Source organism: Ylistrum balloti, unplaced genomic scaffold (assembly GCF_031769215.1).
Source record: "Ylistrum balloti isolate Yb309-2 unplaced genomic scaffold, AGI_CSIRO_Ybal_v1 Utg370186, whole genome shotgun sequence".
Classification (NCBI taxonomy): Eukaryota; Metazoa; Mollusca; class Bivalvia; order Pectinida; family Pectinidae; genus Ylistrum; species Ylistrum balloti.
In genome coordinates, this window is record NW_026782169.1 from 613414 (window position 1) to 638241 (window position 24828).

At 33.8% G+C, this 24828-nt stretch overlaps 1 protein-coding gene across 1 annotated transcript in view; it reads left to right on the forward strand.

Annotated features, from left to right (window-relative positions):
* LOC132551229 (pleckstrin homology domain-containing family G member 5-like) overlaps positions 1-24415 on the forward strand; it is a 76113-nt gene extending 51698 nt beyond the window's left edge. Inside the window, exons 6-18 of the mRNA XM_060215343.1 lie at positions 9959-10114; positions 13228-13323; positions 13948-13998; positions 14515-14664; positions 15030-15140; positions 16303-16452; positions 17129-17266; positions 17620-17739; positions 18657-18789; positions 19573-19685; positions 20371-21335; positions 24057-24060; positions 24272-24415. Coding sequence (XP_060071326.1) covers positions 9959-10114; positions 13228-13323; positions 13948-13998; positions 14515-14664; positions 15030-15140; positions 16303-16452; positions 17129-17266; positions 17620-17739; positions 18657-18789; positions 19573-19685; positions 20371-21335; positions 24057-24060; positions 24272-24415 — 2331 coding nt within the window. The remainder of the gene's footprint in view (positions 1-9958; positions 10115-13227; positions 13324-13947; positions 13999-14514; positions 14665-15029; positions 15141-16302; positions 16453-17128; positions 17267-17619; positions 17740-18656; positions 18790-19572; positions 19686-20370; positions 21336-24056; positions 24061-24271) is intronic.
* Positions 24416-24828: the final 413 nt, after the last annotated feature.

Consider the following 24828-nt stretch of genomic DNA (forward strand, 5'->3'; position numbering starts at 1 on the left):
CAGCAATACTTTGTATGCTTGTTTCATTTACCTTCAAAGCTTAATTACTAGACACAAATATATTGTATCATTTCATTCCCTTGTATATGAAGTAATGCATCAATTGACATAATGATGGCGCGTCGAGGTGCATGGGTTGCCATGGAAACTGAAATCAAACAAACTGACTTGGGCTGTTGTTGGTTTTCCCCGCAAACCATCACAGTTAATGCCAGTGTCTTTGTATAGCATATGTTACATGCTTTCAGCATGATGTTCCTTCTACCATTTATACTTCAAGGAATCCCTGCCTCAAAAATATCCTCGCTGATCATGATAGATAAACCCAGTGATCTTACAACAAAACTTGAAGTATTTTTGTCTTACATTAGGTTGGTATTATCTAAATAACTTACCTCCTATATTTCCTATATATTGTGATGGAAAGATCAAAAGAAAGTCTACAAATGATGAATTCATATTTGTTTGTTAAGTCTTGCTTATAATGTCTGTTTCCTGTTCGTGTCTAAATTATTTGGAACTTTTTCACTTCCTGTGTGTATTGTGGTATTCTAGAACTACAGATACAGACAAGTACAATTTAATTTACTGTTGATATCATCTGTTTACTTGGTAAAATTACACCCAATTTTTTCTCGAGCACATTAAACTTAACTTACAAATACATTTTGGAAATGGAGTATTTATGATTTTTCAGAATATTGGCAAACAATTTATTTCAAACTCTGTCATTTGAATTAAAAACAAAATTCTAAAACCGCTAACTTTAGTTTGAGGCATACATTTTTTAAACTCTCAAACTTAGAAATTGCAATAAACTTGATAAATATGCGTAGTTTGTAGTTGCTCAGTCACTGGACATCGACATGCATCAGGAAACATGGTAGGGAGCTATAGTGTTGCTTTCTATTTACACACAACAAACACATTAATAATGGAGCTGGATGTATTTTATAGTATACTCTAAATGTTTGTATTTTTTCAGTGACCCATGACTTCACTCTAAATATGTGTGACTGTACCTTATTGTGTCGGGACTCTAGTAATAAAAATTTCAGGGTACATATTCTGTAGAACATATTTTTCAGCACATTTTCAAGAGGTTTTAGTGTCTGTAGTCTTTTCTGGCCAGAAAAAAAAAACATCCAATTTATTTGTGTATAATATGTTGTAAAGTAATTTTGATACAAATTGATTATTTTTCAAGGGAGATAACTTCTGACATTTAATAGCTCACATATGGGGAAACCTTGTTATGTTGACATTGTTTGTCATTATATTGCCAAGTTAGACATTACATCAAGGTTTTACTGTATATTAAGAAGAGTCAATATTCCAAGGATTTACTGTATATTAAGGAGAATCAGTTTATCAAAGTTAAACTGTATGTTAAGGAGAGTCTGTTTATCAAGGTTTTACTGTATATTAAGGAGAGTCTGTTTATCAAGGTTTTACTGTATATTAAGGAGAGTCCGTTTATCAAGGTTTTACTGTATATTAAGGAGAGTCAGTTTATCAAGGTCGGTCAGTATATAAATTAGAGTCAGTTTATCAAGGTTTAACTGTATGTTAAGGAGAGTCAATTTATCAAGGTTTTACTGTATATTAAGTAGAGTCAGTTTATCAAGGTCGGTCAGTATATAAATTAGAGTCAGTTTATCAAGGTTTAACTGTATGTTAAGGAGAGTCAATTTATCAAGGTCGGTCAGTATATAAATTAGAGTCAGTTTATCAAGGTCGGTCAGTATATAAATTAGAGTCAGTTTATCAAGGTCGGTCAGTATATGGAAGTTTTACTTTATGCCGACATACCAATGATAAGATATCCATTTCTTATTTGGGTTTTGGCCATAGTCTGTAAATGACACATACAAGCTCTGTTTCATTTGATACACAATAAATGTCTAAAAATCTAGCTTTTCAGGTTTTGAAATATAACCTTTGTGTACATACAGTGTAATTAAAGTAATTATACTGAAAAATGTTAAATACAACTTACTCAGGAAACAGATATATTTCTTACTCTAGAATTGATTTTTCAGTCTTGAGAAAAAGATTTAACATTGAAATTTTGACAAAATTTAATTAGACAATAAGAAGCCTGTAACACTAGGGTTAACTGTCCATTACATAAGTCCTCTATTTATCTAATAGTAACCCCATGTCCCTGGTAATAAGCCCACCTTTATCAACAGCTGTTCATTTGCATAACCAACAAATGCTGTCCCCCAACTTGGAGCCAGGAATTTTGTATTGGCCTCTTGGTATTACTGACAGATAGACACAGTAAAGCTAGCATGTATTAAGCTCTTGGCCAGTGTGTGAGTGGTTTAGTGGTCAATTGTCCAGTATTGACCACTAGTGGTCAATTGTCCAGTACTGACCACTACATGGTGTTACTTAAAGCTCTCTGAACATGTAACAGAGGTATGGTGTTACATTCCTCACTCTCATCTCCCAGTCCAGTCATACAGGGTCAGCATGATTTAAGACACAGGTCACAGAGTTCGGCCATTGTTATGGTACAATTTGTGTGGGAAAACAGGACGCAATATTATGTAAGTGATTGTGGTAGAAATCTGTTGGTGACCTTTTTACCTGTCTCTATCTCATTAAAGGTGTGTAACTCCATACATTATCACCTAATTACTATGACCGCCCCAGATGACCTCTCCAACAATTAGGAAAATAAACATGATTAGACATTTAAATTGGGGGAAATACAAGGGAGACAACTCTATAGGATTGTGAATGACCCAGAAATACAGTAGCCATTTATAATATATTTCTTTTAGAAGTATTTAATTTTCAGCATTTTTTTCCTATTTTTAAAATGAAAGATATACTAAATGAAAACTATCCATTGCTTAAATGCCAAGCATTGTATGCTGCATTATAAGAAGATTTCTGATTAATAGAATGTTTGTGAATTAAAGATGAGATTTCAGATTTTGATGTCAAGGTCAGTTCATATTAAACAAAACTTAACTGTCAATTAAGATCTATGATTGAACAAATAAATCATCTTCCCCTTTTAGGTGAAAGTGTCATTTTAGTGATATTTTCTGATGCAGGGACGCATGGAGCACTGGTTATCAGTGAAGGACCTACTTTTAGGTCTTCTCCAACCCCTAGTGAATATATTATATGTATCCAGAAATCTTCTCTGGGAGGAGGGATCTGTAAAGGGTCTGAACCTTGGGAGTGATTTATCTAAGTAGTTCTTAGGCATCATGTATACAAGTACACATAGGTATTCTGGTAGGGTACATGACACAGCAGATTCATCACGCACACTGAATGACCTTGCATACATTTCACCACAATCAGGGTACATCGCTGTGATAATGGCCTGCATTAAACCTGATCTGTGTCTCCATACAGTTAATGGATCATGAAAAGATCAGAGATGATTGGCCATTGCTTGACTTTTGTTGCCAGATAAGTGACCTTTGTCCTCTGTACATCACTATGTATGTAATTAAGCTACCATTTACAGAATCAGCTATAATCACATACATTACAAAAACAAGACACTCAGTGTCAGGACATACAGTCAACACCATGTCACTAGGTACTTCTCAATCATATTAAGAGTTTTAAAAGTTCATTTGAAAAAGAAATAGATCCATTATATTTTTAATTATGTGCTCTTCTGCCTTATTTTGGTGCTAAGTGGAAGGTTAAATAAGTTACATGTATATATTGTTATGATATGAGGGGAAGGGGGTGGGGGTAGGGTTTGGATGGGAGGGGGGGGGGGGGGGGGGGGGGGGGCTGGTAGGCAGAACAATCCATGTTCTGATCTATCCCATATCAATGTCATATCTTATGAGGCTCTCAACAGATTTGGTTCACATTTATAAGATAGTATCATGACATCATGATCTACACCTTTGGCTTTCTTAGGGGCTGGAGTTCAGTAATGTCTTACAGATATTTTCTAGTTATACTACTTTCTCTTATCCCTTGCTATATCATCAGTGGTGCTGCTTGCCTCCCACCCACCCCCAAAACTCTTAACTCTTCAAACCCCCAACTCCAACCAACCCTACCCTGTTTTGCTACCAAACCCCATCAAGTTTGGGGGTGGGCTTATTACAGGAAAGTGAAAATGCATAAGTTTGTAATTCGCCTAAACACCATAAGACATTGTTTTTCAATTACTAGACATGGATTTATTGCAGGATAATTACAGTAGATGGTTTGTGTACTGGTAAAATTCTTGCTCCTGTGTGTTTATGGATAAGATATTTCATTTGCTGTATAAGTTGATACACTGTTTACCTGGGGTATTTGTGTCATTAATCAAAGCCTTTTAGCCAGGTGTGGTAGAGATTATTTAATTCTGTCACAAAATATAAAGATTATATTGTTATGTTAGTAAATGCCTATTTTCTACTGCTTAAAATCATTCTACAGGCACAGATTGTATGGTTAACTTCGAAACTAGATCATTTCACATAAAGATTTTATCATTATGGAATAAATGAAATTTCAAAGCTTTGCACATGTGCAGAAATGTTTTTTTTTTGCTTTCTTATCATTTAATTGTAAATAAATTACATGCTTTATTACCAAAAACTTGTACAAAAGACATATAGGCAAATAGCATCTTTCAATAGAAATTCATAATTAAATATGCAATATTGCGGGAATATGATTTAAATTGCAACACTAACTGCTTGCCATTTGAATTACAAATTCAGATTTCATAAATTCAAAAATTGATTTAGCATGAAAAAAAATCTTTGTAGATTATTGAAAATAATCATGTATGTTTTATTAGCAAAATGCAATTTCATCGAAATTCTTGTTCAAACGAAAAGATTAATTTTCTGAAAATGTGCAGTTTTTAAAGTAAAGACTGTAAATGGGCAGGGGACCAGAAAACTATCTCTAGGAGTTGATGAGATTATTTACATTTCAAGTTGATCTTTTTGGATATAAAAGATCTCGTTTTAACACATATAAGTTGACCGTGTACTTAACAGGCAAGCTGTCACCTCTGTCAGTCTCATTGTTTAGGAATAACTGACCAACTTGATGAGTCAATAATTACTGAGCTTTTCACAAATAATCCAAAAATATGTTATTAAATCCCTTGTTAATCTGTAAAAGAATTATTGCTTGTTTATTACCTGAGATAGTGTTCAGGAGTTATGTCCCTTTGTCATAAGTTTTGAGGAATTCATATGTATATAAAACTTGTTGAGCATTTGGTCCTTAAGAAGACTTCTGACCAATTTGGAACAGAATCCATGCATTCCTACAGAAGCTGAATCTCAAAGGATTTGTTTAATTTTTTGGCCCTGCAACTTCTGTCTAAGGGAAATGAGACCCTCCATTTAAACAAAATTGAGTCCCCTTCACCTGAAAATGCTTCAGAATATATTTGAAAATCCAAATCCAAACACTCCTACAAGAAGAACATGGACATGGTTTTTGCTCTTGTGGTAGTAGTTGCTAAGTTTCCGCCTCAATTTTCACTTTTAGAATTAGTTGCTTTGAGTTGAAAATTATTCTTAACTGCATTATCAGGGAATGGCAGTTTCATGGTTATGTAAATTAAATGAACTCTTACTGTTAAAATCCTCCACAGGTGCTGGAAGGGAAGTGGTCAGACACAAATGTGGAAAATGTATTGGAAAGAGATGAAATTTCAAATAGTTTGTAGAAAATTAGATGGTGATATTTGAAATTTAACTTAATTTGTATGGTAAAATGAAACATTTTAGGAATTATCTTGATCCAGTCCTACTCCATCTCTCGGGTCCAATACAACTGTGATCTCCAGAACTGTGAATATTGCTAATTCAATTTCAACATTTTGCTGGGATGACCTCAAAGCAATGTGGTTTCTTAATTGCTCTAAGTAATACATGATGTATATTTGTTATGTAACAGAGATTACCATTTATTTCAATGCCTCTGCTTGGATTCCAGCCTGGGACCTCTGGCTTATTAATCTAACGCTCAGCCGATTGAGCAAAAGAGAATTTCTCTTCAGCCGAGTGTTATATTGCGACTTGTATTTAGCAAGTTTACAGTTATGGTAAATGAAAAATAGTAAACAATATGTTTATGTTTTTTTAGATCCTGTTTATTAAAAGTTTAAATTATAGATATGTTGATCTTTTTTTAACTTCAATCTTTTGCTTGCTACAGTAAGCAGTGTCTGTAACCTGTCATAGTGTTTTATTTACTGTAGATTTGCAGGTATGGTACACAAGTACGTTTTTGGGGTCAAATACTACCCACTATCAAAGGCCATTGTAAAAATTATTGAGTGTCTGTCGGCTATTACAATTTGTAAATTTGCCAAATTTAAGTTCATTTAATTATCTCTCTTTTTGTGTGTGTGTTGTGTGTGTGTGAATTGTTCAGCAGAGTTTTCTGAAAGTCAAATTTGATCAAAGAAAGTTGGACGAGGAGGAGGGATCTTATAAAATCTGACTTTGACTAAATTGTTGTATTTATAAAAACAAAACAAAAATTTATATTTAAGCACTTTCAAATTTTCAAGCTTCAGATAGGTATATTCAAAGAGCTACTTTTAACAAACTATGATATGCTTTTCAGATATTGAAGTTTTTAAAATTTGAAATTAAAAAGTTTTATTGTGAATAAATTATTAAAATTTGGGTAGATAACATTTATGTGAATCAAATTTAATTCATGGTGTTATTCTAATGTTATTTACAATCTAATTAAAAATCTGTTTTCATATTTTATCATTTCCTTATGATAGCTACTGAGTCATTGTCTGTCATGACACTACACAAAACTATACACACATGACAGACAAGATTCAAAACTGATATACACAAATTTGAAAAATGATTTAAAGATTAAGGTTAAAGATAAAATCATATCGGACTAAAATCTGTGTAGGAGATGTTTCAACCAAATACAAACCACAGATTGTCCAAGCTGTGTAGGCTGACAAAAACACCATAATACTTTATATTATGTATACAAATGTACAGTCATTCCAATAACAAAATTAAATCGTCTTAAAATCCCATTCGGTCAAAACAGCATGCAGAATGCCAGTATGAACAGGGTCAAAGGTTATAAATAACAATGGTTCAGTAGATCCAAAAATTCTTTATCGTGGTCTTGTTGATCGTGATCAAAGTATTGTATCGTGTATTTACCTACTTTATATATACTTAATACTACATAGTGTATTGTAGTTCATACATTGTGTGTTTTCCTTCTTAACACCTATAACCTTAGAGGATCAGAACATTTCTACTTGATATTGGTATTAGAAAATATTACGACCAGTTTGTTGCACGATTTGAATCGTGGTTATTTCATCTTCATTAAATTTGAAGATTTTTTCGTTTAAGTTCATTTCTAAAATTCTGTATCGAAATATTTGGTGGTGTTATGTGTTGAATTTACAAACAGTGTTCTTGGATTCCCTGATTCCAGGTGTGTTGGGCCTCATGATACAAATATTGTCGGATTACTTTTTCTGTGTCATGGTTTCTGAGAACTCGTCATTTCTTTGGCAAGGATATAGTGGTAGTGATACTTCCAGTAGGTTGCAAAGCAATGTGGACAAAAAAGTTTCAAAAACATTTTGACCAGTGATTCAGAGGGTTGAAGATTGGCGGTGTTATTGTACCATGTGACCTGTCCTCTCTTAGATTTGCCTCGGAATTTTCTGTATCTTAAATATAATTTTTTCTGAATGTGACAGCATGCATTTAAAGAGTGACATCACCTGAAACAAAAATTACTGATTCATCGAAATTGGATCATGGGCTACCTGGATCTTCATGGATTCTAGTTTCTGTTCCACACCATTTCTCTAAAAAAAAAAAAAATGGTTATAGTGGAACATAATCAGAACAACACTGGTTCTTATAACAGATTTATGCTGAAATTTACCGTAATTGATTCAGGAGATTTATTTTTATTCTAATTCCGATTCAGAATATGAACAAATGTTTATTGTGAAGGATGACATACTTTCGACAATTTGTCAAAGTTGGATGTTCTTAATGTGACATATAGGGACACGTGCTTGTCTTTTTTCATACTGTATCAACATAACCAACTTCGAAAACCATACGTGTGTGGAACACAGAAGATTTGTATAATTATTGTGTATTGTTGTTAACATTGAGCTTGTCTGAGAGATATATTGAGAAATTGTTTGAAGTTTGATAAATGAAGTGGAAATATGGTGTAGTTTGAGGTAGTCCAAATCAATTAGACTAACCAGAATGAGATTTCTGCCGAGGTCAGAACCAGTTCTCATCGCAGGCATTAAAGAAAAGGTTAGTTTTCACATTAGTCTTCAAGTGAGTGTCGTCCATCTTTGAAATATGCTCAAAAATCGTACAAAAGACATGAGACGATAGCACCTTTAAGTTCAAATTTAAACTAAGATACAGTAGTGCCAAACAATGAATCAAACTGCATCATAAAACAGGATTTGTCACTGATGCCCTAAATTTCACAACCAAAGCGGCTACTGAGGGAACTATAATTGATTGAAAGAAATGTCAGATCTAGATGGAGACATGCACTAGCCCATAATTTCATAAATTTTGTAATTTTATTACTCCGTGTATGATTATTCCTAAAGAACATCAATTCCATGTGTATATTCTGAACTAATTTAAGAGTGAACAGATGCTTAGAATATTTGCAAATGGATATCTTTATGTTTGAGATGCTTTTTTTCAAACTGTATATATATATATATTAATATATATTCTGTCTATATCAATTGATTATTTTTCTTCCAAATGTTAAAAAAATAAATTTAAATACACGATACAATGTATGAAACTTCACTTTTTCTAGATTTTTTTCTGGACAGAAAGAGTAGTTAAGGTAGCATACACCCTTAAGTGAAATTTGCTGTTTTATTTTCACTTTGAAAAGTAGGTTAAGCATTTACAGGGAATTATAGTTGATGGTTGAAATACCTGTAATGTGTATAAGGTACATTTTTAATTCTACTAGGACACAAAATCTCTCGTTAAACATTCACAAATAACTGTGGTGGAACGGGGTCGGATTATTTTCAATGGAAAATACACAAAAAAATTGTACAAATATATATATATATATATAATTATAGTAAATGAGTCTTAGGAAGGTATTTTCATTTGCTATATTCACATACTTGCATTCAATTAGTCGGTTTTAAGATGTGAAAACTGTTTGGTATTTGCCCATTGTGTGGGTAACACAGCTTGTCAAAGGGGACACAATTGACAGGTGGATGTAAGTTATAGTGAAGTAGTCTGTATACTTACACATCCTACAAACCTTAAGTTACTGTTATCTTGGATTCAAATTGAAAATTTGTCAATAGAGAAAATCTTGTAACTACTGCAGAAAAAATCAATTGAAATTTTACTGACTAAACCCTAATAACGTGCTTCACTACAGTAATAATATTTTTTCATTGTCCAGAAGTTATTTTTTCTTTCACCCCGAAATGAAGCAAAATGCGAGAATGTTTTTCTGATGTGTAAGCATACTTAACTGCACTGGTAGTTTTCACACCTCAGCTGACTCAGATACAAGTAAATGGTTATCCTTATTATTCTGAAAAAAAGATGTATTTACCTGGAATATTGAGTTTTGTTTGAACATCTTTTTTCTACGATAAGCCCAGATTTGGAAATATAACTCCCAATAGTGACTCAGAGTAGGAGGATGGACTTATACTTCAGGACAAAGATATAATATACCTTAATATTTCTACAGAAACTGCAATATATTTGTGGGCTTAGTAACGGGCGTTGGCCTGTTGTTGACAGGTGTTTAAAGGAACAATGCAGCAGCCTTCACCTTGTTATGTCCAGATAAGCCATACTTTTGTTTCCCTTAGGTCTTCACTCCATCATTTTTCAAGACCATTAATTTGTATAATACCTATATTGTTTGTGTGTGCTTATGTCTCTTTTCATGTCATTTTTAGGATCGGGAGAAACAAGAACAGTTGAGTGACCTGCTCAACACATACAGTATCAACATCCCTCCCATGCCTGAACTTTTGACAGTGGGAAAGCCAACCTTCAGTGAGGAAATCTTTGAAATTGAACCACATTGGAGTTCTTTGGTGGATAATGCCTCAGTAAGTGTGTGAAAAATAAATTTTTACCTGCATTTACAGGACCTGAAATATATATATGTTAAGTGTTCCTTTGTTATACACAATTTTTTCTGTTCCAAAACCAAATATTCTGTACTTCATTTACATACACACCCTGTGCCTCATAGTCTATCTATATACCTGCAACACCATCTAGGGACTGTATAAGCTTTATAGTTGGTTTACCCACACAACCTCAGATGAACATCCTTGTGTAGTAGGAAAATCCCTACCCACAGCAGTTTGTGTTTCTCAAGAAGGTGAGAAACAAATCTGTTTGTGCTGTCTTGGTTGCCTTTGCCTTTGGTTGATACTTTACTCTAATTGTTCTTAAAGTCATGTGACAGGCCTCTCATATGTTGTTCATTGAGATTGTTACTAACTGCTTAAAAAAGTCTCAAAATTATCTAGGTTTTTGTTTTAGTGATAAACAGCAGACAAAACTATACACCTAATTGTATATGCACATTAACTTTATATTACCATATTCCATACCCTTAATATAAGAATGTTTTACTACAGTACCACTCTGTATCTGTATTTCATTTCCCAGTTTGCTATGAAATATGAAGGTATGTAATTGGCTACTGCAATGTAAAAAAGTGGAATTGGTTCTCTGGTCTGATGCCATAGCTTTTAAATGATATAAAATATACTGATATCATATACTGGAGTCATTCCAGTGATTGTGACCAGCATGATCCAAAAAATCCTCAAACGTGTTTCAGGTGTGCATCAACTAGGTATAGACATATTGATAATGTATCTGACCAAATCACTTGAAAATCAAACGCTTTGATCTTCTGCAGATCCGTGTCAAAAATGGTGAATGATATTTCTAAAAAATTAACAGAAACCTCAAATTACAGAGCTGTTAAAAGAAATAAGTAGTATCCATGAAAAGAAAGAATGACAGAGAAAATGTTTTGGCATTCATCAAATAGGTTAAGAGAGTCCAAATGGCACATATTGTGTTTTTCATTTCTCTCTCTGTCAAGTTGACAAGAATGGTTATCTTGACTGATACTCAACCTTGACTGGGAACACCATGAAGGGACTGTACAGCCATAACTTACATGTAAAATTCTGTGGTAGCGTCTCAACCAGATTGATAAAACATGGTCTTGAAGATTCAATCTTTTTGATATTTAAAGTTCCCTGTTCAACACGTCTTATAATGACCTGTAATGATTTCTTTGTCCAACGAAAATCGGGACTTTTATTTAGAATTAATTATCATCTACTTCGGTGATAACTGACCTGTCACCTATAAAATTGGATATTGTTCCGTTTTTATGCCGTGTTTTTCTTGAACCTGTCAACGTATACATTGGTTGGGAAACTTTAAATGGTCAACTAAGTGGACTTACTGGCCACATATTTGTACAAATTTGGTGGCTATTTAAATTTAGATAGATGTTTTTATTGCTGGTCAATCTGTGTGGAATGTGCCATGTCACGACTTTATCAGGAGTAGACCATTAACGTTGTAGGTAATGAAAACATAGCAGACAAATTTATAGATACATAAAGTCAAGTGAGCTATGCTTTTTTCTAAATACCATCAATGTAGCAGCAGTTATTGGGTTCAGGAAAGTTATTTCACTGTGAAATTAGATACGGGGAAAATAATAGCGTCTGTGAAATTGGATTCAGGAAAGTTGTTTCACATCAGAAAGTTATTTCACTTGTTAAATTATGTCCACAAAAGTTATTTTACCTAAGGAATTTGGCCCAGGAAAGTTATTTCACTTGTTAAATTAGGTCCACAAAAGTTATTTTACCTAGGAATGTTAGTCCAGTGAGATTATTTCACCACAGAATTTGAGTACCGGACCATTATTTTAACTGAAAAAAATTGGGTCCAGGAAAATTATTTCTCAAGAGAAATATGACCTAAGAAAGTTATTTCATCTGAGGAATTTGGCCCAGGAAAGTTATTTCACATCAGAAAGTTATTTCACCTGATAAATTTGGCCCAGGAAAGTTATTTCACCACTGAAACTAAATATTAACTTTCAAGACTTTTTCTGCTTAATGTTGAAGTTTGATCCTTTATTTCAGTAAAATCTTTATTCACATATGTTACCTATTGATGTAGTGGAGCAATAGTATGTACACTAAATAATAACCTACTACATAGTATTATCTGGAATCTAAATCAACATTTTTGTTACTGTTTCATGAGTGTAGATGATAAAAGCTTGTCTGGAAACTCTATCTAGGATAAGATGATAGTTATATCAATGTGCTACTCCATAGGATGTCTGTCTCTGAGTTTTCTGTTACCGGACTTAGCTAGGATAGACTTTGTTGCACTGTCGGAAAAGTTACCTGAGGTATGTGGTGGTAGGGCAGTAGAACTGTTGAATATCGCAACATCACAGACTAAGCAGGCTGACGTGCTAGATATAGCTCTGAAACTCCACTTACTGACAAATTGCATCAACATAACTGGTATATATATAGCACTACAAAGAATTTCAGCCACCCTGTTTTTATATGTTGGACCACTGTAAAAATATGAAAATGTCTGCCCTAGAAATTTAGGTAAGATTGATGTTAATATGTGGGTGTGGTGAGCAAAAATTGAGTGTATAACTTAAATTTCAGAAGAATTTTAAGTTTAATTAATTAACAATTAAAAGCATTAGTATAGAAATAGATATGGCAACAGTTAAGAAATTTTTAATTGGCGATCGTGAAAGGGGACTTTTTGGAGGAATTATCTGTGGAATGAGTGTTTTAACTTTATTACTCTTTAGTTGGAACCCATTAATAACAACATTTAGAAATTTGACTTGTCTCTCACCATTTCTATCTTAATGAAAAAAAATTTTGACATTACTGATAGTAGCTAACATAATTGATTACAAAGAGTAACCACTTGTAAAATATTTTATTAAGAATAAGTAGTCAGTGTTTTAAAAGAAACAAATAAAAAATATTTCGTGATGATTTGGAAAGGAATTTTTTTTAAGTTAGGAACAATATTTACTTACTTCATGCATATTGAGATTAAACTTTGTTAGATATCCAAGTTTTTGTTAATTTTTTATCTTTTTTTTTAAGTTATATTCTTTTGTTGATTGCAGGCCTTGACAAAACGGCAGCATGACCAACAGGAGGCAGTTTGGGAACTCTTACAGACCGAAGTCTACTATATACGATCACTACGCGTCATCACTGATGTTAGTAGGCTGACGTAGTTAATCTGTAACGAGCTCAGGGGGCCAGTTCATTGTCTCTAACGCAAAGTCAGAAGGCGGGCTTATATAGCAATTGTAAAATAGTTTATGTTGAGTACATGGTATTAAACTCAAATATACACAATGCTGCAACACTATTTTGTCCTACAAAGAATACATAACATACAGAGTTTAAGATGACGTTGATTTTGATAAATTGATTTTTGTGTTTATAACAACCTGTAAGAATTGACCAGGATTATAGTGTAGTCAAAAAGTCATGTCAATTAGCTAATTTACACTTCAGAACACATTAGCTTCGCTGGTCATTTGTCTAAGCGTAGTTACCAAAATGGCCCATATTTGATTTTCTAACTGCTTTTTATATAGGGAAAAGAACTCACAAATATTTCATGATTAAGATATCATTTTTTCTTTGCACTTTCTCTGCATTTCAAATTTTGGAGGATTGCCAGGTGTGTGATGTATGTTTCAGTGAAAACATTTCCCTATTCATCAATCAGTGTGAATCTTATTTCTTAATGTGACATATACACAGGATTTACACATAGAAATGAAATGTTTGCGACTGAAATCTACATTGCATGTTCTTTTTCGACATTCCAGCTGTTCATGTGCTGTCTCATCAATCTTCAAAGTGAACAATTATTGAACGAGGTAGGTTAACTGTCGTTTAAGCATAATCTTCACCAGTATACAGTCACAGCATTAGTGTCTGTTTGTGTGTATATACAAACTTCAGCCATCTGCGACGTCCTGCATTCAAAATTATTTATACTGAACAAACACATAAAAGACAGTGTGACCAAATCTTTTATACCATCGTGGATACCATTATAGATGTTTTGTCTGGGTTTTTTTTCTGGATGCATTTTGTGGTGTATTTTGATATCATGAAGTGCTGAATTTTTAATCGTGTTCAAGATAATTACTTAAAGGGCATGAAATGAAAGTTTTGCAACATTGCAGATTTTTCTGATGCATAATGACTGTTGCGGAATAATTTTACTATGTATAAAATTGTCAAAATATTTTAATCTGTGGCATTTGTTAAAATTTCAACTAAACAACATCATTTTCATCATGAACAGTGATTAATACATTATTACACAACATTTATAATATCGTAAATTTTCAAAGTATGTGATTGGATATTTCCCCTTTAACTTTTAGATTGATACTGAACGTCTTTTCTCGAATATTGGAGATATCGCCTTCACAAACAGCTCTTTCTGGGAGAACTCCTTGTCCAAAGTATTACAATGTGCAAGACAGAGTCGTCTCCCCCTTAATCCCTCGGACATGAAGGAGGGCTTTAAACAGGTACCTACTGACTGCTGTTCAAACTTATTCTGTCAGACCTCCAAATCATGTATGATATTTGGTGATACTAAACCACAAAACGTATTGATTCTGAGAAGGACATGATTGGATAAAAATACATTCTGTTTTGCACTAAATGTATTTTATCAGCAGTTAAGCTCTTATTAGAAATACCAATAGGAAAATTCTTCTAGGAATGTGTTAATCAATTTCTGTGATTGTTTATTTTAGTTGTTTGTTAACAGGCTGTACGTGAGCTACAGCCTTTTGGCCTTCAGCAGACAATCTGTTATTATTCAGAAAATCTCTTGATTAAAAAAAAAAAAATTCCGTCGTTGTGATAATGTAAGTGACCTTCATTTCAGTTCCCAGAGCTGTTTAGTCCTTACACGAAATACTTTTCCGAGCAGAAAGCTTGTGCTGACTACATGAAAAGCCGATATAGTGATAATGAGTTATTCAAAACTTTTGTGGTGGTAAGTATCAGTAGTGATGCATAGAATAATATCATTATAATGATCAACAACTGTTGCCTGGGTCAAAGGTCAGATAACATATACTAGGGTGCAGCATTTGTGGTCGGGTGGCTTTCAGGTAACACACTTGCCTTTCACCTAGGGATGGGATTTCCCAATCAAAGATGCCAAAAGGTATGGAATCCCCTGCCAGACCATGTGGGTTTCCCCCTGGAACAAGAGTGACGAATATTAAGTAATAGCTCGCTTCACCTTTTGGTAAAAAAGATAAGATTCTTACGTAAGTTTCAATATTTTTTCTAAGAGTGTCTTCTGTCCATCTTTTTGTAAGCTTGAAAACATGAGTAATGTATAGACAAAAACAACATTCTGTATAGGTGGTAATTATCAAGGGTAAATATTTTCATGATTTTCCGATAAAACTATTGAATTATATAATATGACTAACGAAAATTTCCCAAATTGAATGTCAAAAATAATCTTATACTTACAAGTCTTATTATTATTTATGGAATTTAATTCTCCCGATCACATTAAAGTACCCCGAAAAAGCAAAAATATCATTCCCGCGATTATGACTAGCTATATAGTAGTTTATCTTCACCATGAAACATGGTGTGAACCAAACATGGGTAAAAAGGAATCAGTTCAAACAAAGGTTAGCAGAAAGCAATGTCTAACAATGGGCTTTTGTATTAATCAATGATTGTGAATTTAAGATCAAGTGAGGCATTTTAGAATCAGGGTTTCTGTCCATCTGCTTGTCTGTCCGTCCATCCGTTAGTTTGAAGGAAGAATCTCTACTATAGCTATTTCCATAAAACAGGGATCAGCTCTTCAATTTAAAATAAAGAAATTCTTCAACATGAGCTTTAAGCCACTTTTCATATTCTGTGAAACTTGTATTGTGTAAGTGTTGAATCAAATATTGTTTAAACTTTTGATTACCAAACTACACAGTAGCTTCATGCTATATCTATTTTTGATTTCAATGGTTTTTCTTGTTTGTTTTTGTTGTTTTTATTTTCCTCATGAGTTTGATATTCAATTATAATGATTTCCTAATATGGCGTTAAGTTCTGGTATAATTTGATTCAAGGAAGCAGTACAGGTATATCATTGGTAGTTGTCTTTAAATGTGATTAATTCGTTTGTTCCACAGTGGGCAGAGACCCAGAAACAGTGCAATCGTCTGAAACTGACCGATCTGTTGGTCAAGCCGATGCAGAGGCTGACCAAGTATTCCCTGCTGCTTCAGGCTGTGTTACGGAAGACGGATGATGAGAAACAGCGCAAAGATGTCCTGGAGATGGTGGGTCACAGCTGTAAATTACAAGATTCCTACAGTGTTTAGAAACAAATAATATATAAACTTCTCATGTCTTGTTTTTTTTATTAGATAAAATATGTTGGAAACAGTAAACAGTCTAGTCAGATAATGCTACTATGGTTCTTGAATGAGTTCATTGTACAGCAAACAAAAATGGAAAGAAATATTCCACTTTTGAATTTGGTCAAATTTTAGAAACTGTTCACTTTTCTTTATAAGGTTCAGTGCCTCAGTAGGACACAGACGTTTCCAGAACTACTTACAGTTCAGATTTTTGAGATTTTTAGTATATTTCATGATGTATATACAAGGTTGATCAGGTGGAACCTCTTTACTACATTAGTTAAAAGTGGAAGTGATTCTTGTATAGAAATGTAGTTTAGATCTATACAGACTGTAGGGTTCAGCAGAAAGTTTTGTTTGGACTAGAACTGCATTGTTACACAAGAATTCAATTTGTATTGATTTTGTGAATTCAACTTACACAGAAATTGAATTTTTGTGATACCATTTAAAATGAAATAATTGAATTTTCGTGATTCCAACTTACAAATAAATAGATTTTTTGTGGATCCAGATTAGAAAGACATTAAAATCTGTGAATACAGATCTGCCGTCTTTGACATAATTCATGATAGAGTTGTCTCCCTTATTTCAGATTGCCAGTGTAGATAGATTTGTCTCACATGTAAATTCATCACTACGACAGCGACACGAACAGGAGCGCCTCGCAACTATAATGACGAAAATTGAGTCTTATGAAGCAGTGGAGGCACCTAATGACGAAAGTTTCAAGGTGAGGATAATTTCTGACAATAAACTCCATATAACAAAGGGACAAAACTTCATGTAATAAGCCTGCAATATGGCAATCTATATTTATAGTAATTTTTCTTAAACTTCCTATGATCATTGCCGATCTCCTTAACTTTTTGTCCAAGGTAGATTTATTCTCTGCCTAGGTTAAAAGCTGATTAACATCTGTGAGATTGCAGATGAAGTTATTACGGAGTCACTAAGGATTGATTTTATAGAAAATTGCTATTATTTATTTATTAATGTTGATGAAGATATAGTGATGTATTTCCTGCAAGGTTTTCTGCTGTATAAGTTATTTAGAGGTTATATAAAGCATCGTTTGTTTCACAGTATTTACAGGAGTATAATAATAACTTTGACCTGCGGGCCCCCATGCCTGGTTGTGCTGGAGGTCAGACTCGCTCGCTTATTATGCAGTCAGTGCTTCGCCTCAAGGATTCACAATCACGGGTAAATCCACATTTATCATCTATGACACTATAATATTATTTAAACCTCGATTTTCCATAAAAATCTACACTTTTTCATTGATGTCTTGAGCAAATTTAAAACTCAAATGTCTGCAAGTTTCATGCTATCATTCAAATTGTAACATTTTTCATGCCTTGTGTTGTAAATGACTGGTGAGTGTCTCCAATCGTAACTTTGAATGAATTTTATTTTCTGTGTATGTTGAGCGCCACCTATAATGACCTTGAATTTTGTTTTAGTCAAATGTTAAGCTCCACCTATAATAACGTTGAATTTTGTTGTAGTTTGACGTTGAGTGCCACCTATAATAACGTTGAATTTTGTTTTAGTCAAATGTTGAGCTCCACCTATAATAATGTTGATTTTTGTTGTAGTTGGACGTTGAGCGCCACCTATAATGACGTTGAATTTTGTTTTAGTCAAATGTTGAGCTCCATCCATAATAATGTTGAATTTTGTTGTAGTTGGACGTTGAGCGCCACCTATAATGACGTTGAATTTTGTTTTATTCAAATGTTGAGCTCCACCTATAATAATGTTGAATTTTGTTGTAGTTGGACGTTGAGTGCCACCTATAATAACGTTGAATTTTGTTGTAGTTGGACGTTGAGTGCCACCTATAATAACGTTGAATTTTGTTGTAGTTGGACGTTGAGTGCCACCTATAATAACGTTGAATTTTGTTGTAGTTGGACGTTGAGTGCCACCTATAATAACGTTGAATTTTGTTGTAGTTGGACGTTGAGTGCCACCTATAATAACGAATTTTTGAGTGCCACCTATAATAACGTTGAATTTTGTTGTAGTTGGACGTTGAGTGCCACCTATAATAACGTTGAATTTTGTTGTAGTTGGGCGTTGAGTGCCACCTATAATAACGTTGAATTTTGTTGTAGTTGGACGTTGAGTGTCTCCTATTCACCGACCTCTTTCTTATATGCAAGCCTAGTAAAAGAATGGAGAAGTATAAAATAATCAAGGCTCCTATGCGAGTCGACAGAATAATTACACAAGAACTCAAGGACAAAGGTAGGTAACTCTATTTGCACACAATTCATATGCTGTTTCACAGAAGTGTTCAATAAAACAAAAACAGAAGTTGCATATAGCTGCATATTTTATACCCATTATCGGGCATAATTTCTGAAAATTCTGGTTTATAACTTAGAAATTTTATGGAATAGATTATCTGGTAAAAGCTATATGGTGTCTGGTTTCAACCAGGATATTATGCTCATCATCAGATGTTCAATCTACTTTGATTCTTAAGTAAGGCTCTAGCTCATAAATCCTGGTAAATACTAGGTGTTGTGTTCCTACTAGCCGGAGATCAGAACTGAATTTTAGGTAGATCATTTGGGTGTCCGATTATAAAAGTGAAACATCTCTGATTCAGTCGTTTATTGAAACCATGGTGTTAATTATAACCTCTGTTTTATTGTTGCTCAAGTATTGACTTTGTAAACACAGGTCGATCTGTCAGTATTAGAAACATGTGACCCAATCAGAAGTACATTTATGTGTTTGGTGTTATACACAGAATTATCTTTTCTACTCAAAACAGTAAATTTTGCATGCTTTTAATGGATGCATATACTTAGGACATGTATTGGATAAACAAATATTATTAGTGAGAAAAATTTTAAGATGGATTATGTCTTAATGATAAAATTTTGATTTCTCCAACACTGGATTTTGTGTCTTTGAGTTTTCAAATTTTCAAGGCCATTGTATTGATAGTTTGTAAATCTGTCTACATTGATGTTTTGTTTGAAATTTAGAAAATGCGATGTGAAATTTTTGTACACACAGGGAGTTTTCTGATGATTTACCTCAACGAGTACCATGTACCTGTGTCAGCATTCACCTTCCATGGTGACCAGGCAGCCATCAGAGTTTGGCTTGAACATATACGAAAAGCTCAGGTAAAGGGAGGCAACTCAACTAGACTCAATATTTTCACACCTGTAAATCAAATTTGACATCAATTTCAGGCAAAAGCTAATAAATTGTAATTGAAAAAAAAAACTATATATCTATATATATTTTTCAGTTTTAGTTTCTCAGCGTATGGTATATTGTATAGAAAAAAAAAATTTTTATATTTATTTTTTTAGTTTTTGCTTTTGTTGGTTTCAATTTTGCTATAGATTCATTTAAATATTTATAGAATTGTATGTGAATTTCCATTTCACCAGAGCGTTATGAAAGAGTCTTAGAATTTTAGAATTTTCTATTTTAAGTGTTGGGGGTTGAGGATGGGTGCCTCTTGCAACCTAGAATATTTTGAATTAATTAATATCCAAAAACTGTTAATTCGTATAAGTGATTTCCGTGTTTATTCATTAAAACAAACAAATCTGTAAACATACATAATTTGGCTCAATCAGATTTTTGTGAAATTCCAATTTTTCATAGATTCAGAACAACCAAAGCACAATAACACGTAAATACAGCAATTAGTACAAGAATATTACTGAATAATAAATTCACTGTCAAAAGAAAATCTATCACCAAAATGTGTATGTTTACAGTATGTTGTAACATGATCTCCAACATTCAGTGTGACATTTTGAATTGGAAATAAGACTGCTTTTTCTGTTTGATCAGGCGCTTTATCGAGACATTCGTAACCCGACGCAAGGCTCAGACGGTTTCTCATATCTGTCTGGAGGGGAGCTGGTGGAAGAACAGGTTATCAACGTAACTCCAATATCACCCCTCCCTATGGATCAGCCTGATGTAGTGATGTCACGCTCCGCCGGCAACGAGCCTGGACAGCATTTCCTGTTTCCTAACAATGCTGCAGGACAGTGTAGTCCTGGGCGAACGTCGCCCATAAGTAATGAACCACAGTCTCCTTCACCTTATGTCAGTCATCCTCGCCCTGCAAAGTCACATAGTTACCATGGTGGCGAAAAACATCACAAACATGTGCAATCATCGAATTCTGTGTCAAGTTTTGGTGACAGTATCCCAGATGATGATAGACTAAATATTCCGCACTCGACGGGGTCATCTGCGAATAGCGACTCTTCTCTACCAGATATTGTTGACGAAAATCAAAAAGTGAAACTTAGTCAACGAAGGTCATCACGCAATGGAAGTCGCTACATCACAGCTGACAATATACAAGACTTGAATAAAGATGATAAAGATACTAGTATTCATAAACGTCTCTCATGGAATTATGGCACTACGGACAATGATGAAAGACAAGGTGTTCTGAAAACCAAAACTCAAAGTTCAGACTCTCTCAGGAGTATTCATAGTTCCAGTGGTGTAAGTTCGACTGGATCTCTTCACCTAAGTCCAGAAGACATGGAATATAGTTCCAATAATCATGGTGATATTTGTACAATTCATGAATGTAGACATGATGATTGTGATATTAATGAATTACATCGAAATTCAGAGACCAACGACATATCAACATTGTTCCAGGCGATGTCTACAAGCGAGATCAACCAGGGTATTGTTTCTGTAGATTTGCCTTCAATTGATAAAAAACTCACACATGCACAGCTGATGAAAATGAAGAAACAGCTCCTTCTATCGTCAAATGTCGAGGCCAGGTATGGAATATGTTGTGCTAAAACATTGCTGCAATTTGTCTATTCACACTTTCATGCTGTCTATTCACACTTTCATGCTAGTTTTCTTCCAACTGTCAAGAGTTCTCAGAGTAAAGTTTGTTCATTCTATTACCATTTCGGCTTAAAAATTGTGTACTTTTGTGAGTACAAGTCATTTGGGAATCGATGTTAAAAAAACAATCATACATAAAACATGAAAGTACAAAACCTTTAACAACCTTGTTTTTAGCTCACAAGGTCTAAAAGGACTGCTGAGCTTATGCCATACTACAGGTGTCCGTTGCCCATCTGTCTGTCATCTTTTTCTACAAATTACTACTAATCATGAACAATTCAGTGGAATTTTACCAAATTTGGTCAGAAGCATCCTTGGGAGAAGGACAGCAAATTTTGCATAAATGGTTGATCTTGGGACATCCTTGAATAAATTGAAATCAGTTTTGTTTAAATGATAGATTAAGGCCCCGTTGGATGGGAGGGGCAGGACCCATTCAAGGGGCAGTAGAGGAAATTCTTTTAAATTCTGTTGGAAATGCAGGATTCTGTCCCAATTTATTATAAAGCATGAGTTGTTTGGCTGACCCCTTTATGACAGGGGATGGGGCCAGATGGGGAAAAAGATATAGTGTAAACGTGTTGTAGTTGTGTGCTTGGAAAATTTGAATTCATTTTACTTTTGTTTAGATGAAGCAATTTCAGTCAAACAAAATCAGGTGAGAAATACAGGCCCTGTTGACTTCTCGTTTTATGTCCCTGCCTATATTTCCTCTGATATTAGTTGAGTTAAGGATATATGCTATTTTAAGTGTTATTATATCTGTGATTTGTGGTTGAGTTAAGGATGTATGCTATTTTAAGTGTTATTATATCTGTGATTTGTGGTTGAGTTAAGGATGTATGCTATCTTCAGTGTTATTATATCTGTGATTTGTGGTTGAGTTAAGGATGTATGCTATCTTCAGTGTTATTATATCTGTGATTTGTGGTTGAGTTAAGGATGTATGCTATCTTCAGTGTTACTATATCTGTGATTTGTGGTTGAGTTAAGGATGTATGCTATCTTCAGTGTTATTATATCTGTGATTTGTGGTTGAGTTAAGGATGTATGCTATCTTGTGTGTTATTATATCTGTGATTTGTGGTTGAGTTAAGGATGTATGCTATCTTCAGTGTTATTATATCTGTGATTTGTGGTTGAGTTAAGGATGTATGCTATCTTCAGTGTTATTATATCTGTGATTTGTGGTTGAGTTAAGGATGTATGCTATCTTGTGTGTTATTATATCTGTGATTTGTGGTTGAGTTAAGGATGTATGCTATCTTGTGTGTTATTATATCTGTGATTTGTGGTTGAGTTAAGGATGTATGCTATCTTGTGTGTTATTATATCTGTGATTTGTGGTTGAGTTAAGGATGCTATCTTGTGCTGTGATTTGTGGTTGAGTTAAGGATATATCTATTTTAAGTGTTATTATATCTGTGATTTGTGGTTGAGTTAAGGATGTATGCTATCTTCAGTGTTATTATATCTGTGATTTGTGGTTGAGTTAAGGATGTAGGCTATCTTCAGTGTTATTATATCTGTGATTTGTGGTTGAGTTAAGGATATATGCTATTTTAAGTGTTATTATATCTGTGATTTGTGGTTGAGTTAAGGATGTATGCTATCTTGTGTGTTATTATATCTGTGATTTGTGGTTGAGTTAAGGATGTATGCTATCTTGTGTTATTATATCTGTGATTTGTGGTTGAGTTAAGGATGTATCTTGTGTGCTATGTGGTTGAGTTAAGTGTTACTATATCTGTGATTTGTGGTTGAGTTAAGGATGTATGCTATCTTCAGTGTTACTATATCTGTGATTTGTGGTTGAGTTAAGGATGTATGCTATCTTGTGTGTTATTATATCTGTGATTTGTGGTTGAGTTAAGGATGATGCTATCTTGTGTGTTATTATATCTTGATTTGTGGTTGAGTGTTATTATATCTGTGATTTGTGGTTGAGTTAAGGATGTATGCTATCTTCAGTGTTATTATATCTGTGATTTGTGGTTGAGTTAAGGATGTATGCTATCTTCAGTGTTATTATATCTGTGATTTGTGGTTGAGTTAAGGATGTATGCTATCTTCAGTGTTATTATATCTGTGATTTGTGGTTGAGTTAAGGATGTATGCTATCTTCAGTGTTATTATATCTGTGATTTGTGGTTGAGTTAAGGATGTATGCTATCTTGTGTTATTATATCTGTGATTTGTGGTTGAGTTAAGGATGTATGCTATCTTCAGTGTTATTATATCTGTGATTTGTGGTTGAGTTAAGGATGTATGCTATCTTCAGTGTTATTATATCTGTGATTTGTGGTTGAGTTAAGGATGTATGCTATCTTGTGTGTTATTATATCTGTGATTTGTGGTTGAGTTAAGGATGTAGGCTACATTAGGCACATTTTACCTGTAATATTGGTTGGATTGAGTTAAGCCTATATGCTACATCACACATTAAGCTATGATTGTATTACAATTAATCTTAAATTTTATGTCAGTTCAAATTTCATCTGTAATTTCTGTGATAACTTTCATCAAGTTGTTATCAGCAATTTTTTATATGGTTTGTTTGTAAGATTTAGTTGAAACTCTACATTAACATTGTGTATTTGTAACCAATTTTTAACATTTTTTTTGTGTTTTTTTTTCTGTTTCAGTGAAGTATGATTGCAATATTATGGACATCTTGTCAGTGCTGTCTGTGATGAATTCCTCAAATCCTGTGCTTTCCTTTCGTTGGAGTGAGTGCTTTATACATTGTGATGTACCAAAGGTTGTGATTGGCTGCTTTATTACTCATTACCATGAAACAAAGAGTGTGATTGGATAAACCATTTCAGAATCCTTTTAAAAATGATTGATTGATTGATAGTGTGTGATCAAATTTACATCGGAACCTACTTCAGCCTATAGTGGATTTTCTCTCATAGCGGCTGGAATGTGGAAACCTGTCTCTGAGTGGGACATTCAGATTGAAAACCTGGAAATTTGTCCCCTATGTGGGACATCCACTTGAATATGTGGAAATTGTCATATCAAGTGGGACAAACAGATTGAATGTGTGGAAAGTGATCTGTCATCACCTGAGACAATACAACTGAATGTGTGGAAAGTGATCTGTCATCACCTGAGACAATACAACTGAATGTGTGGAAAGTGATCTGTCATCACCTGAGACAATACAACATTGTCATGAGACAATCTGAATGTGTGGAAAGTGTCATCACCTGAGACAATACAACATCTGTCATCACCTGAGACAATACAACTGAATGTGTGGAAAGTGATCTGTCATCACCTGAGACAATACAACTGAATGTGTGGAAAGTGATCTGTCATCACCTGAGACAATACAACTGAATGTGTGGAAAGTGATCTGTCATCACCTGAGACAATACAACTGAATGTGTGGATATATGTCCTTAAGTG